Here is a 14,854-nt window from a genome sequence, read left to right as displayed (position 1 = left end):
TGGAATCGCTTTGATGGGATCAAGAAGCTTTTGCTAGGATTTAATTCTGAGATTCTCCCATTTGTGCTCTAGACTTTCTACATCTCCAGCACGCTGGGCGTCTATCTCTTGCCTTTTGTAGATCTCCATATTACAAATTCGAATTCCTTTGAGCTGACGTTTGGCACGATAGAGCTGCTTAGTTCAGCAAGCTCTGATGCAATTAATTTCCTTGGTCACAAACAACATTCGATATAGCCATCACGTCTCAGGGGGAATTTCACTGCACACATCTTTGATCCCTAGAGGCCCAATCAGGCCACTTCGACGAATGGAGGGCATAATTGAAAAATAAATATGAATACCCAAAGTCTACCCCATGCTCGAAGGCCTTCAAAGCTATGGTGGATGGCATATCATTGCCATGTTTTTACATCTACTGTGCCCACATGAATAATGCACACATGCAGGTAACACACACCTGTGCATAGGGAATGGATCTGCGAGAGGCTTGTAAAACATATGCGCATCGCACAGGTTATTTGTGTGAAAAATGCAGCGCTGCTTCAGTGTGAGAGACTTGTTATGTTAGGATGTGAGGGGATTTTTCGAAGTTACCAGTTCACAGTCCTGAATGAGGGTAATTTCACTGCATTGGCATAAACGCAGGAGCCACAATGGCACCGCGATGAGGCGAATGAACAGGTAGTCGTTTGAATGTACCAGATGTGCCATGGGTGAAAGACGTGGCAGGCTGCTTCCATAAAGATTCCAGCCCTGGAGGCCCTATAAGATAGTTCTCCACGGCCCCGTGGGACCTCTAGGGGTTGGACTTGGGTCCACATGGGCACCAGGTTTAGTTTGGGAGGTAAACACCAGGGATTGCTGGTGGTGCAATGGGTAAGCACTCATCTGCGAATCAGCTACAAGGTTTGAGTTCGAATCTACGAGCTAGTCTGTGGGGGCAAAGACTGGTGCCCTGGAAGCTGTCGGGGGCAGTTCTGCTCTGTCCTGGGGTGTCACTATGCATTGGAATTCATGTGATCACATGAACACCATAAATGCAAGACCCCCCACTTCCATCAGAGCACAGCATACCAACTAAGGAAACGGCTGGGAGGAGAGAGACATTTTCGCTTATTACACAAAATATATTCACTTACCCCTCACCCTCTTTTAAACAAAATCTGTTCTCTTTTTCATTATGCACAGGGTTTGAGTTTGAATATGGAACATTTCCCACTACCGTTCAGCCCCGGAATGCTGTTTCCCCCGTTTCTCATGATAAAAAGACTCAGATTCAGAGCCGAACTGCTAGCAGCTGAATTTCATTAAGATTTTGATGGGAAACTTAAGTTGGAATTATAAACATCTGTGGTTAAACTTCCCTTTCGTGAACTGTTTCCCAGAATTTAACTTTACCACACCAGGAGCAAAGGAAAACAGTTGAAACAAGAATGCTGCTCTGTCGCACACGCGGGAGTGGATATTTAAATATTCTCCAACATGGTGACGCCGCCTCACTGAAATAGCAGATTTCCTTGTTTTGGAAAATAAACAATTTGTTGCAAACACTAAATTTTGGAATGCACGGAAATTTGATTTTAATAGTTTCTAACTGACGAAATGTACTAAAATTATGCCGGGGTCATTATTTTGCTTATATTGTTCCTCTGAGGACAGCAAGACCTCAGAGGAGGAGAGTGTTGGCATGACTCAAGAAACTGTGACAAGTCAAGATTTGGAAGTTAATTGTGAAGGTAACTAGGAGCTTGTTATATCAAAGGCATTCGGTTTTTTTATGTCGCTTTTCTAGGGATTAATTCCTTTAACTGGTTCGATCATCCTTTTGCTAGAGAAAAGCTCCATTTAAGAGAACTACAAGGAAGGCAGGGATCATAAAAGCTAAACAACTTTTCTTCTGCAAGGTTGGGTCACCAGTCAATTTGTAAGTAAATTCTGAAAGTAATCAACTTCACAAGATAAGTAAAACTTTAGATATTAAACATGGACAACGACAGGAGCAGGTCATGGAAGAAAAGGGGAAGAGAGAATAACTGATGGCTTTCTTTGTGCTAGGCGGTTCTACCCACCACTTGTCTGTCTATCTATCTATCTATCTATCTATCTATCTATCTATCTATCTATCTATCTATCACCACCTATCAGATATCTATGTATCATCTATCTATCTATCTATCTATCTATCTATCTATCTATCTATCTACTATATAGCATGTATCTATGTATCTCTATCTATCTATCTATCTATCTATCTATCTATCATGTATCTATCTATGTATCTCTATCTATCTATAAGTCTATAAATCCACGTAAGCTTCACAATACTCTTGGAAGGCAAGTAGGTTTCTATCCATTACACAATCAAAGGAGTGGAGCACCTGGAAAAGTCACAAACATTCCTGAAGTCAAAAGACCAGCAAGTGGTGGAACTGGATTCACCTTCTAAATCCATACTCAGAATCTGGCCCTCAGATGTGTTGAGTCCACTGAGCATGAAAAATATTGAGTCAGCAATTTCATTTGAGAATCTAGATTCTATCTTCTCTTAAAAAGTCCGATCTGGCAATACTAAGAAGTGGTAGCCTTCTGGAAGAGGGATCCATCCCTTTCTTTTCCACTGAGCTTGCTCCACCCATTTGTTTTCTGGCTAATCCCTATAAGGATAAGAGTTTTAAAATTTCCTCTGGTTAATTAGAGAATTCTGAAACTCGAGGGACCCCAAGTCTGTATATTCTAGTGATTTTGTACTAGTCCTCTAAGGCAGAGAGGATTCTTAGAAGTGGTGCTGCTATGAATTCTATACCTATTAGTCTAAATTAATCAGGAACTTCTAGTGTAGATTCTTCAGTGTGCATTACTTATTTGGGGAAAACATACTAGAATAGACCGATAAAGAGAAAATAAGATACAAGAAAACTTTCTAGTTTCTTTTAAACAAGAGATGACCCGACGGCACACTGAGAAAAGATAATGGAACTTGGAAACCTTGGTTGAGTTATCTAAAGTTTCGTGCATTAATTTGCTCATCTGTAAAATGGGTATAAATATAACCATCGGGAATTTAAGAGCAATGCAGGTAGAGTTCGTGGGACATCAAGTTCATAGAACATAAAGGTTCGACAGATGCTCATTTTTTTCCCATTGTAATTTAAAAGGTGCTGAATGTGGAAGGAAAAGTATTTCAGTTTTTTGGTAATGTTAAGATTATATGCAATTTATCCTGCTCATCCAGCAAGTGCTAAATAAACACTCTTGGTGTTACATTTTATATCTCTTTATTTTAAGTGATTGCCAAATCTCTAGCCAAATTATACTTATGGATACTTTTATTTACTTAGCTACCCTTTCTTAGATATTCCTGTACACACACTAGAAATAATTTTTTAAAAAAGATCTGTCCAGCTCCACCACTTACCAGCTAAGGAAACGAGGTAAAGGCACCATGCCTCAGTTTCCACATTTGTAAACTTAGATGGGAACTATACCACCATGCCAGCTCCAGAAACAAACACACTCAAATAGCTACAACCAGCATCTGGCACCAGGTCAGTCCTAAGTAACTGTGAATCACAAGTTACGCTACTGCTACTATTAAGTGACCATGCTTCTTCTACTATTACATTTTAGTGTTTCTAAAATAATGCTTTCTTTAAAAAAGCTTCTTTGGTGTTTAGCAAGTAGGCAATTGTACCTCAGAGTAATACTTTTTCCAGATTATCCCCATTGTACTTTATTAGTGACCATGCTAATTCATTCTGTTTTATATAGTAGTTTTGAATATCCTTCTCTCTTAGATTGCATATTCTGAGACAGTGCTTTAAACCTATCTTCTTTCCACCCCTCCTGGTGCCTGCTTTATAGTCCTGTACATGGCAAGGTTCCCAGATGAGTAAGTGTAGCAGTGGCAAGATGGCCACAGGCAGGGGCTGAGTTGCCATTGCATGGTTGGAAGAGCAGTGGAGAATGATGGCATAGCTCTTCTGTGATGAGTCTTTTTCAGAGAAAAGGGCCATGATAAGGAAATAGAAACCAAAGAGTGAAAACTATCTAAAGCATCTTTCAATAAACAGTCTGTGGTCCTCTAATGGCAGGGAGCCCAACTATGAAAAGACTTGTAGGATCACATATCAACCAAGGATCATCCAGAAGAAGAGTCCTCCGGAATTAGTCCAGTACGCAGTGCTTTCTTAGTACCACGCTTGTCCAGTGTAGAGTACAGTTGTCACATGTAACTAAGGAAGCACTAGCTTGTTTAGACAGAAGCTAACAACAGAAATAACAACAACAGTAGAATCCACTTAGATATCTAGAAAAAGCACTCCTGTTTTACCCACTCTGGGGAGTTTGCTCAACTTTGCTGTTTTCCTTAAATTCTCTCTCTCACTCTCTCTCAAAGTCAATATTACCATCCTTGGTTGTCTCTAAACTCCAAACTCACTGCCATCAAGTAGATGCACACCCATGGTGACTCCATGAAGGTTTCCAAGGCTGTACTACACCTTGAGCACTGTCGACAGCCTCATCTTTCTCCTCCATATCGTTGGTTGGTTGAAACTGTTGACCTTGGGGTCAGCAGTCTGATGCTTATGCTACAGTGCCACCAGGGCTCCTGTCCCCTCCCAATTCACCCTTCCCAAAACATTGTTCTAGAATGACTGAAAAATAGTCATGGAAGTTATAATCACAATAGCACACAGAGCGTCATTTTCCCTTTCTTTTTGGTCTCCGACTTTTCCCAGCCACCCAGGAACAACCTCTGCTATAGTGTTTCTTGACCTTGTTTTACTTCTGGTCTTTTTTTTTTTTTTCTTTTCTAAACATCTTGATTTTCCAAAGGACACAATGACATCCTCTCCTTGGGGCATGTTTCCATCTTCGTCCTTGGACTTTCTCCAGATGTTCTTGATGGATATCTACCATGTAAGTGCACACTGCATTGAGCTGCAGTGATTTCAAACCCACTATTCACTCTGTTGGAGACAGATGCTGTCTATTCCTGTAGAGACTTAAAAGTCTTGCCAACCCAAATGGGCAGCTGTACTCTGCCCCATATATTTGCTAGGAGTTGGAGTCGACTCGAAGGCAGTGAGTAGTTCATTTTGATATTGGTCGAGAAGACTTTTGCCTACTCTCGATCATGTGTTTGATGAAACAAAGTACACTTCCTTTCCTTAAAAATGCAATAGTAGAATGTTGACTCTACCCTCTGAGCTAATCATCTCCCTTCTGCCAGCCACCACCTACTGCAGATCACTGCTGTGACTTTAAACTCAGTAATAATGGTTTCCATACATCACTTGTCAGACATAGATGATAAAATTCTCCACATGGCTGTTGATCTTTTCAAGTTTGCAAATCGGGGGAAAACTGAGCACCATGGCATGGCAGACTCCCCATGGAGGCAGGAGGGCCAGGTGAGGGGGTGGGGGGCGGACACAGGCCTCTGCCATCAAGGAACTCGAGAGAGCTTCCCACTGCTCCATGCCTGCCTTCCTATTTTTCTTCCTTCCCTTTGAAGTTCTTGTAGTAATAAAATCCTAGGAGAACTGAAGCATAGCCGTTCATATAAATTCAGTTTCAATAAAGTGAATGTATTTTAGACTCTCATTCGCATCTCAAACCTCTCCCATGAATAATGTACTATATATGTCTGCATTCCCCCCCCCCTCTCTCTCTCTCTCTCTCTATCTATCTATCTATCTATCTATCTATCTATCTATATATATATATATACACACACACACACACACACACACACACAACTCTTGAACCAATTCAGTAGACTGGTCATACCATGTTATTAACTCCCTGGAATGTATTTGGTTTAAGGTTTGCTTACTGGCTATAAACAGCATGGGAACCTTGATGGTGGGGCATTGGGATCTCTGCGGGACCACAGGCTAACTGGAAGCATTATGTGAAAGTATGCAGTGGGAATGTAATTACTCCAATCCCACCCTTTCCACACCAAATACTTTGACCTTCCTGGAATGACTAATGGCTTCGTTCTGTTTCCCTGAACCATGGTCTGCACAGACATTCTGAATCTATTAGATTCTGACAGTATTATGAATTTCACTAACTATAGGGCACGCTTTCTGGTGAGAAGGAAATAAAACAAACAGAAAGATAGCAGTATCATCTAAAATAGCATCATAAAAATAAAGCTCTAAGAGTTCACCAAAAAAGGTTTTGTTTTGAATCCTCTCACCAACATATTTTATATTAATAACAAGTTAGCATAGACAAAATTATTTTTGTTAGGCAGGCACTCTGCTAAGCACTCTATCTATGTAATTGAACTTAAACCCCAATAACTTCTGATGTAGACAGCAATAGCTCCTCTAAGCACTGGCTTCATTGTCTGCGATTTGGGCATTCAAAGCTTGACCACGACCAACGGAGCTGGGTAGCTGAAACTGAATTTGAAACCATCTGAATGCAAAGACGACAACCAAAAATACTGTCCCCTTTCACTGAACACATGAGACATTGTTCTGTGGCCTTGGCATTACATTGTTGCAGTTGTTGGTAAGTGCCATCGAGTCAGCTCTGGCCCGTAGCAACCCTGTGCTCAGCAGCAGGACACCCTGCACAGTCTTACCTTTAAGGATCCCTACAAATAAAATAATTACTTTTAAAATTTCCGTAGAGTGACAGTTACAAAAACAGTGACGTGTGCTTGCCCCCTACGTTTACCAAATATAACAAATAAAAATCCAGGATGTCCAGATACATTTGAGCCTTGGATAAGACAAAAACACCGAAACGTGTTTTTTAAGTAAAAATATGTCCTATACAACATTTGTGATACACTATAATAAAAATGTATAGTTTATCTGACACATAAATGCCATTGGGCACCCTGCTGTTTATGTGGCAACCCTGGTCTGAAGTCATGCATTTCATTTCCACGCTCAAAGCAATAGGTGGATAACAGGTTAATTCCGTGTAAGTAGAGATGCAGTGTCCTTGCCTGGAATCTCTTCTGGCCCATCTGCTACCTAGGGTCTGGGCAAGAAGCTGACCAGAGCAGACCCCTTTGTCTCAAGGCAATTGTATTTGCAAGACAGTGAAAGGATGATGGGCTCTGGCCCCACCCTGTTTGGTTTTATTATGTTGTGTTTAATTTTCTGTTTTTCTTTTTGCCTGGAAAGCGTTTCTTCCTAGAGAAGAATTCTTTTCATGCACCTTGTTTGGATTTGGTAACAATACTGTAGTGAGCTGTACTAACCATTAGTAGTAATAAGCCAGACTGCAGTGCTGTGAGAAAGGGGTCGGTCAGTCTGCCTGGCTGTTTTGAGTTGCTGTCACTAGAGCCATGGGGGTCTGCTGGTGTGGTGTTAGGTTGGTGGCTCTTTCTGTCTGCTGGTGTGGTGTTAGGTTGATCCTTTCCCATGAACTGAGGTGACTACATGGTCCTCATCCTTAGGACTCCCACGCACTGGACTTGGTGTTGCCTGTCTAAGCTCAAGGGACTCTTGACCTTCTTACTCTGGACTCATCAACCTCCAGCAAAGTTCTCCAAGTTCGTGATGGCTTCAACATTGAACTCATTAGAAGGAACTCCAACAGCAGCTCTTTGAATCAACAGACCGACGGCATATGGCGAACGTTTTTCATTTGGGGACGGGCCTGGCCTGTCATCTGTTTCTGGAGGATCCTGGTTGCCTTTCTATGTAAGGGCTCTGCTCTGCATCCTTAACAGCTTCTCCCCAACCCCCACTCTCCCGCTGCAGCCCACTTCAGGAATACAAGGGGGCGTCAAAAAGCACATGGGATTTTTCTACGGAACTTTTTGAAGCCCCCTGGTATTTGTTGTGTTCCCTGGCCCCTCCCACCCCCACCCCCGCCCAAATCCCCAACAATGACGACCCAGGTCCTGCAGCATTGTTCCTACTGCCCTAACATTACCCCCACCCCCGCCCAAATCCCCAACAATGACGACCCAGGTCCTGCAGCATTGTTCCTACTGCCCTAACATTGCAGAGAAGTGGGAGGCCAGAGGCAGGGCGCACACATTTAATAAGCGGCTCGACACCATAACTCTACTCCCAGGGGCCCGCTTTGTCAACTTGTGGCCCGAATTTACAGACTGTCTGCAGCGCCAGGTGGGTCCGTCTGAACCCTGTCATGTTCCATAAGCCTCCCCCCTCAGTCACACCATCCCCCATCCAACGTAGCAATCCTTATTTCAAGAGTCTAAACGGAGCTCATTCTGGGGACAATCTTAGAGGGGCAAGGAGCGAGGGGAGACCAGGGACAGCGGTACGTGGCACAGCCCTCAGGGTAGGGGGATAGGGCTCCGGGCGCGGGCAGGTGCCCGGCACAGTCGCCAAGGCAGGGACACCGTACCTCGACCGCAGGCGGCAGCCGTCCTGCTGGCACGTGGGGCTCGCTCGTCTCCAGCTGGTCTGGCTTGCCGACTCCCGCGCTCCCTTCAAAGTCCAGAGGCACCGCGCCGTCCCGGCCGGACGCCGCCCCGCAGGAGCAGACCGCGCCCCAGAGGAGCCACAGGGGCACCGCGGCGCGGCGCGCGGGGCGCACGGCCATCTCGGCGCCTACGGCCACCGGCGCTCGGCTACCAGGGAGGGCGCGGGGGCGCCGGCTTTGCTTCTTGGATGTCGCCCGCGGTGCAGCGGGGTGGCGAGGAGAGCTCCCTTCTCTCTGCCGGCCGCTTCCAGGCGTGGCAATCGAAGCAGCCGGAGCAGCTCCTTATTTAAAAGAAAGAGTGCGCGGGTCAGAGAGAGTCTCTCTCTGTCTCCCTGTCTCTCTCCGTCTCTGTCTCGTCTCCCGCCCCCTCTTCTCCCGGCCCGCGCCCTCACTTTCGCCCCGGATCGCCGCGCTCCGCCGAGGTTCGGGCCGCAGAACTGTCCGCCGGACGCAGCTGGCGCGGAGCGTCCCTGGCCGCCTGGACTCAGCCACCGTCTCGCGCCAGCGGGGACCGGGCTCGGTGCGCGCCTCCCTGGCTCGCGGCCCGCACCCGTGCGCACCCCTCCCTCTCACCTTCCAGCCCGGCCCTCCCCCTCCCGCCCGCAGGCCGCCGCCCAGACCCTGAGGTCCGGCCTTTCCCCTGGACCTCCCCTCCCACCTCCCTTTGGAGCCGCCCCAAGGGTTCGGAAGGAGTCTGCAGCTGCAGCGCTGGCCGCAGCCCAGGTGCCCGAGAGAGCTCCTCTAGGCAGCCTTTCCCTGGATCCCAAGGGAATTGGCGGCTTGATCCCCTGGATGCTGGGGCTCCGTATAGCCAAATTGCCTAGCACTTGTCTTCCCATATATTTTAAATAACCTCTAGCCCCCAAAGATGATGCAAATTATGCTGATAGCACTGTAGGCTCTTTTTTGACCACGTGATTGCTTTTTTGGACTCCTCTATCTAAAACATTTTTTTTAAATCTCCACTGGTTGAATGAAGAGATGCAGTGGATACAGAGGGCTCCGTACATTGGTATTATATGACATCCCCCCAATACCCCAGTTTGCAGGTAAGTGGGTGGAAAGGGGATTCTAGAGGCGGGAGCCCGAGGTAGATGATCTCAGATGGCACAGGGCAGGGCGCCCACTTTTGTTCCGGAGGCTTCTCATTTTCTGAGATGCACCCTCAGGACTAGCACCCTCTCTGGAAACTCCAGGGCTACCTCTTTTCCTCCCCATAGTCCTCGCCCGACGGGTTTGGGAGAAGAATATCTTTCACTGCAGCACTAGAGAGTGACTTCATTACTCATACGCATGAACTTTTATTGACAAAGAACATCTTGTTTTCCTCCTAAAGAGGTGCTTTGTAAGGGACCAGGAACAAGGCTTGCAGTGTGTGAGCCTCTAGAATATACTGCCCACTGGCCCGACCTCTTCCTCTTGGCCTGCAATCTCATGCTGACTACATCTGTCTGAGTCATGTGACCTGTCCAAGATTTCTGCCTCAGGTTGGGCTACAGCTATGTCAGAGATGCAGTTGATAGGTAAGACCTCTCCCCACGCTCCTGGGGCTCTTTTTACCATAAGTTTACAATGCAATCATTTAAAAAAATCATTTTATTGGGGTCTTTAACAACTCTTATCACAATCCACCCATCCATCCATTGTCCTCCAGCACATTTGTACATCTGTTGTCATCATCATTTTCAGAACATTTTCTTTCTACTTGATCCCTTCGTATCAGCTCTTTCCCCGACTCCCACCCCCACCCCCACTTCCTCCCTCATGATCCCTTGATAATTTATAAATTATTATTTTTTTCATGTCTTACACAAATCACTGTCTCCCTTCACCCACTTTTCTGTTGTCCGTGTTATATATTGATCCTTGTGATCATTTCCCGCCCCTGCCCCCCCTCCCCCCACCTTCCCCTTACCCTCCTGGATACTCTCATTATTGGTACTGAAGGGTTTATCTGTCTTGGATTCCCTGTGTTGCAAGCTCTTATATATACCAATGTATATGCTCTGATCTAGCTGGATCTGGGAGGTAGAATTGGGGTTATGACAGTGGGGGTGTGGAGGAAGCATTAAAGACATAGAGGAAAGTTGTTTCTTCATTGGTGTTATACTGCACCCTGACTGGCTCTTCTCTTCCTTGTGACCCTTCTGTAAGGGGATTTCCAATTGTCTACAGATGGGCTTTGGGTCTCCATTCCTCACTCCCCTTCATTCACATCAATATAATTTTTGTTCTAGGTCTTTGATGCTTGATACCTAGTCCCATCAACACCTCATGATCACACCACTGGTGTCCTTCTTCCATGTGGGCTTTGTTGCTGCTCATCTAGGTGGCTGCTTGTTTATCTTCAAGCCTTTAAGATCCCAGACACTACATCTTTTAATAGCTGGGCACCATTAGCTTTCTTCATCACATTTGCTTATGCATGCATTTTGTCTTTACCAATCATGTCAGGGAAGGTGAACATCACAGAATTCCGGGTTATAACACAGTGTTCCTGCACTGAGGGAGTACTTGAGTAGAGGCCCAATGCCTGTCTGTTACCTTGATACTTAACATATAAATATATGTACATTGATCTATTTCCCTATCGTTATATATAAATGTATTTACATCTATACATGCCTGTATTTAGACCTCTATAAATGTCTTTTGCCTCCTAGTTCTTTCCTCTATTTCCTTTTACTTTCCTCTTGTCCCACTATCATGTTCAGCCTTCATTTAGGTTTCAGTAATTCCTTTTGGCTACATTGTCCTTGATCTAGCCCCACCAGGCATCCTATACCCTCCTCACCATCAACTGTAGATCACTTGTTGTTCCCATGTCCCTGGGTTCATTGATGCCCCTCTTCTTTAGCCCTGCCTCCCCCTCTCCCTTGTCCGCCCCCCAGAACTACCAATCTCGTTGTTTTCTCCTCTCCATTGTTTATCCCGCCTATGTTATCTAGATAGGCATGCAAAGACAATAATAAGCACAAGAAAAAGCAAAACAAAGCAACAAAACAATAAAACAACAACCAACAACAAAAACTGGACAAAAAAGAGAAAAGCCTATAAATTTTTCTAAGTCTGTCTATTGACCTTCAGGAGTGTTCTCTGGTTGAGTCTGACAGGGTGCCACACCCTGCCCCCAAACTCTTATAATGGAGACTTAAACATCCTTAACAAGACCCAAACTTGGCTTCCAAAAACTCAAACTAAACTCACTGCTATGGAGTCGATGCTGACTCATAGTGACCCTATAGGACAGGAGAGACCTGTCCCCGTGAGTTTCCCAGACTGTAAATCATTAAGGGAGCAGAGATCCCTGTCTCTCTCAAGCAGAGCAGTTGGTGGTTTCAAACTTCTGACTTTGTGAATCTCAACCCAATGTGTAACCACAGCACCACCACGGCTCCTCAGACGTGATTAAATTAGACAACTAAACAATGACACCCCCCTCCCCCCGCAGGTAAACTTCTAGATGTTTGAAATCCCCCAATCATGCAATGAAGATGTTCATAAAACCTAATCAGTGCTCCATTTTCTAGAACAAAAGTCATTTTGTCTAACAGTAAAGCAAACAGTGGTCTTGTTTGTACCTATTATTTGTCTGATATATTGTAGATGGGATCTGTAAGCCCCAGAGCAATCCTGCGCAGTAGGACTGCTATTCCTTTTTCCAGAAGAAGAGATTCAGAAAGACTAGGACATTTGCCCAAGGTCACACAGCTGGTAGAAAGCTGAGCTGTAGTTAAATCCTGACCTCCCTGATTCCAAAGCAATCCTTTGCATTTTACCACCCCGCAGCTCACAAGATAAAGGCAAGGAACTCAAAGGAACAAGCAAGATCACTGTCATTTTCTGAGTGCCGCTTATGTGCCAGAAGTACTATCCTGAACATTTAGCAGGTGAAAGAAAATATAATCTCAGATGTTTTGTGAGCATGGGAGTTGTTCCTTGTAAGCAGTAAAAGTATAACTAGAGTCCAAGTAAGTCCTCCATGTTGACATGTTGACATGATACAAAAGTGTGAAAGACAGAAGATGAGAACAGAGTTCTCACAGGTCCCCAACTATTTTTACTGTTTTCATGTTTAAGATATAAAAGTCATATTGTAAAACAATAAATGGAACAAAAATAGTCTAAGAGACTTGATTTAGTAACTTAGTTCTTAAATAATGCAATATGCAAAAAAGAGATATTCTAATGCTAAATTATTAAAATCTTTACAGGAACTGCCCAGCTTGCCAAATTAAGTGGGAAAACTTGAAAGTATGTCCATTTATCGTCTGGCTCATTCTTTATGAGATGTTTGGAGACAAGAAGCCCAGATTCTGAAAAGGAGAAAAAAGTGATACTCTCCCTTTTAAAAGGCTCCAAAGTGTGTGTGTTTCAAACACTTATGGAACATTTTCATTATCTTTTCATTTTAGTTTTCCAGGAACATTTTGAAGCCCCTTATTTATCTTGGGTGTATATTTGCATATATGTGTATATACTATATACATATATCTGACTTCAGATATAAACTTCTTCAATACACAAAAATGTTCACATTTATTTTCTGAAGGATTCCATCCCATCCTATGTTAGCCATCAATTAATGATACATTGTTAATTTAACCTGCGACATCTTTTCCCTGGCCCCTGGGGCCATTACCTGCTTCCTCAAGAAGACCTGAGCAGTGGGGATAGGAGTTAATTCAAGTCTGTCCACATTACATCTAAATGTCTGCCTGACTGCAAGCCCATGTCTGTGGACTTCTAATTTTGTTAACTGTATGCTCCCAACTCTTTCTCCTCATCTTCTTTCTGAAAGTACGGTCGTCATGGGAGGCTAAACAGCATTAAATGCAGGCACACAAGTAGGAAAAGAACTGGATTCAAAATCAGTAACTGTGGAAGCTTGATATAGACACGACTTGTAGTCTATCGGTAAACTGTGGACAAGGATACCTCATTCCCTGAATGTTTATGAACACTAAATGAAATAATGTGCATAAAGTCATGCCAGTGCTCATGAAACAGCCCTGTTTCTGAAAGTCTTAAAGAAGAACAGAAGAGTTATTTTTAAGAAGGAAAAACAACCATTTGCTAAGAATAGCCATACAATTTCTGACTGCGAATTATACTTCTCCATATTAACCGGGATCATAAGGCAGACAGGCAAAGAGAGAAGACAGATGGCTATTTTACAGCAAGTTAGAAGTCAGGAAGGCAAAGGAAGTCACCTCATCACCAAGTGACCACCTCCAGACTACCAAAGGGGTGGGAGGATTTTATTTCTACCAAATGCACAACCGAGTAGCACCTTCAGTATGACTGTATTCTTATCATGGCCTGAGTTTTCTGCCTTTCACGAGTTTGGCCTGAGCCTTCACCAAATGCTCTCCTGCCTATTATCTTCATGGGAACTCCCTCCAATGCCACCACATGGATCGAAGGAGCCACATCATCTCCATTACACAAAGGAGAACACTGAAAGGCAGACAGGCTGAGATGTCAAATAGGCACAGTGGTGATTCAGTGGTGGAGTGACTGCACTGTGCCAGGGAGATCTGCGCTCAATACCTGGTTAGTGGTCCCAGAGGTAATACTTCCCAATATCAGGTAAGGCTTCCTATAATACTAAGACAGAATATTAAGTAAGGCCTGGAAACCTATTTCTGAAAACCTGTCACTGAAAATCCTATGAATCACAAAGATGGGATTCACAAGGGGCCAATCCAAGAACAAAAACGAACGTGAGCAAAAAATTTAACAGGTTGCCAGAGTAAACTAGATTTGCGCAGAAAGAAAGCCCCTTGCCTTCTGACTCAAGACCAATGCTTTTCCCACCAGAACAAGCTATTTTTAATTCTGGGAGCAGCAGATCTGGCCTCTTGGAAGCTCTATCAAAAGAAGGTTCTTGAATTCCCTTGTGAGTCCCCTGATATAGTTATCAGTAGATAGATATCAGGACCATCCATCCCCGTCAGCACTTGGCTGTTGGGCTGATCCTCAGCATCCAAGGACCTACGGAGGGTGTTGCTAATGCAGCCCATGTGCACTTTTATAAATAGAAAGTCACATCAGCTGCTATTTTTAGGTGCTAATCTTGGCCTAACCAGACAGAGGATTGCTATGGGGACTGTGTACCAGTGGCACCAGTTTCCTGTTGAAACTGTTCAGAGAAGCAAGTAGGAGCTATCTCCTATTGAGACATTTCTGATGATAAAGTGGCAGGAGTATGAGGTGAAGGATAATATCTTTTTATCTGCTCATCCGCTCTCCTCTCAGACCATGCTTCTCCTTTAAAACGTTGGTGGAACTTCAGGTTATGTCCAAAGACCCTGCAAATGGGTTTTGGACGTCCACTGTCATCCCTCGCCTTCTGCAAACTGGGAGGGAGTGCACAGAGTAAGCTCTGATACCATACCCTTTTTCATATTTGTAT

The 14,854-nt window shown here is 44.3% G+C and overlaps 1 protein-coding gene across 2 annotated transcripts in view; it reads right to left on the bottom strand.

Annotated features, from left to right (window-relative positions):
• LAMA4 (laminin subunit alpha 4) overlaps positions 1-9,002 on the bottom strand; it is a 166,888-nt gene extending 157,886 nt beyond the window's left edge. For both annotated transcript variants that reach the window (XM_075554655.1, XM_075554656.1), the window contains exons 1-2: positions 8,829-9,002; positions 8,359-8,717 (exon numbers count right to left, since the gene is read on the bottom strand). In XM_075554655.1, the coding sequence (XP_075410770.1) occupies positions 8,359-8,556 (198 nt within the window). In that variant the 5' untranslated portion in view covers positions 8,557-8,717; positions 8,829-9,002. The remainder of the gene's footprint in view (positions 1-8,358; positions 8,718-8,828) is intronic.
• Positions 9,003-14,854: the final 5,852 nt, after the last annotated feature.

This window comes from Tenrec ecaudatus, chromosome 7 (assembly GCF_050624435.1).
Source record: "Tenrec ecaudatus isolate mTenEca1 chromosome 7, mTenEca1.hap1, whole genome shotgun sequence".
NCBI lineage: Eukaryota > Metazoa > Chordata > Mammalia > Afrosoricida > Tenrecidae > Tenrec > Tenrec ecaudatus.
This window is presented reverse-complemented; position numbering and strand designations above follow the sequence as displayed.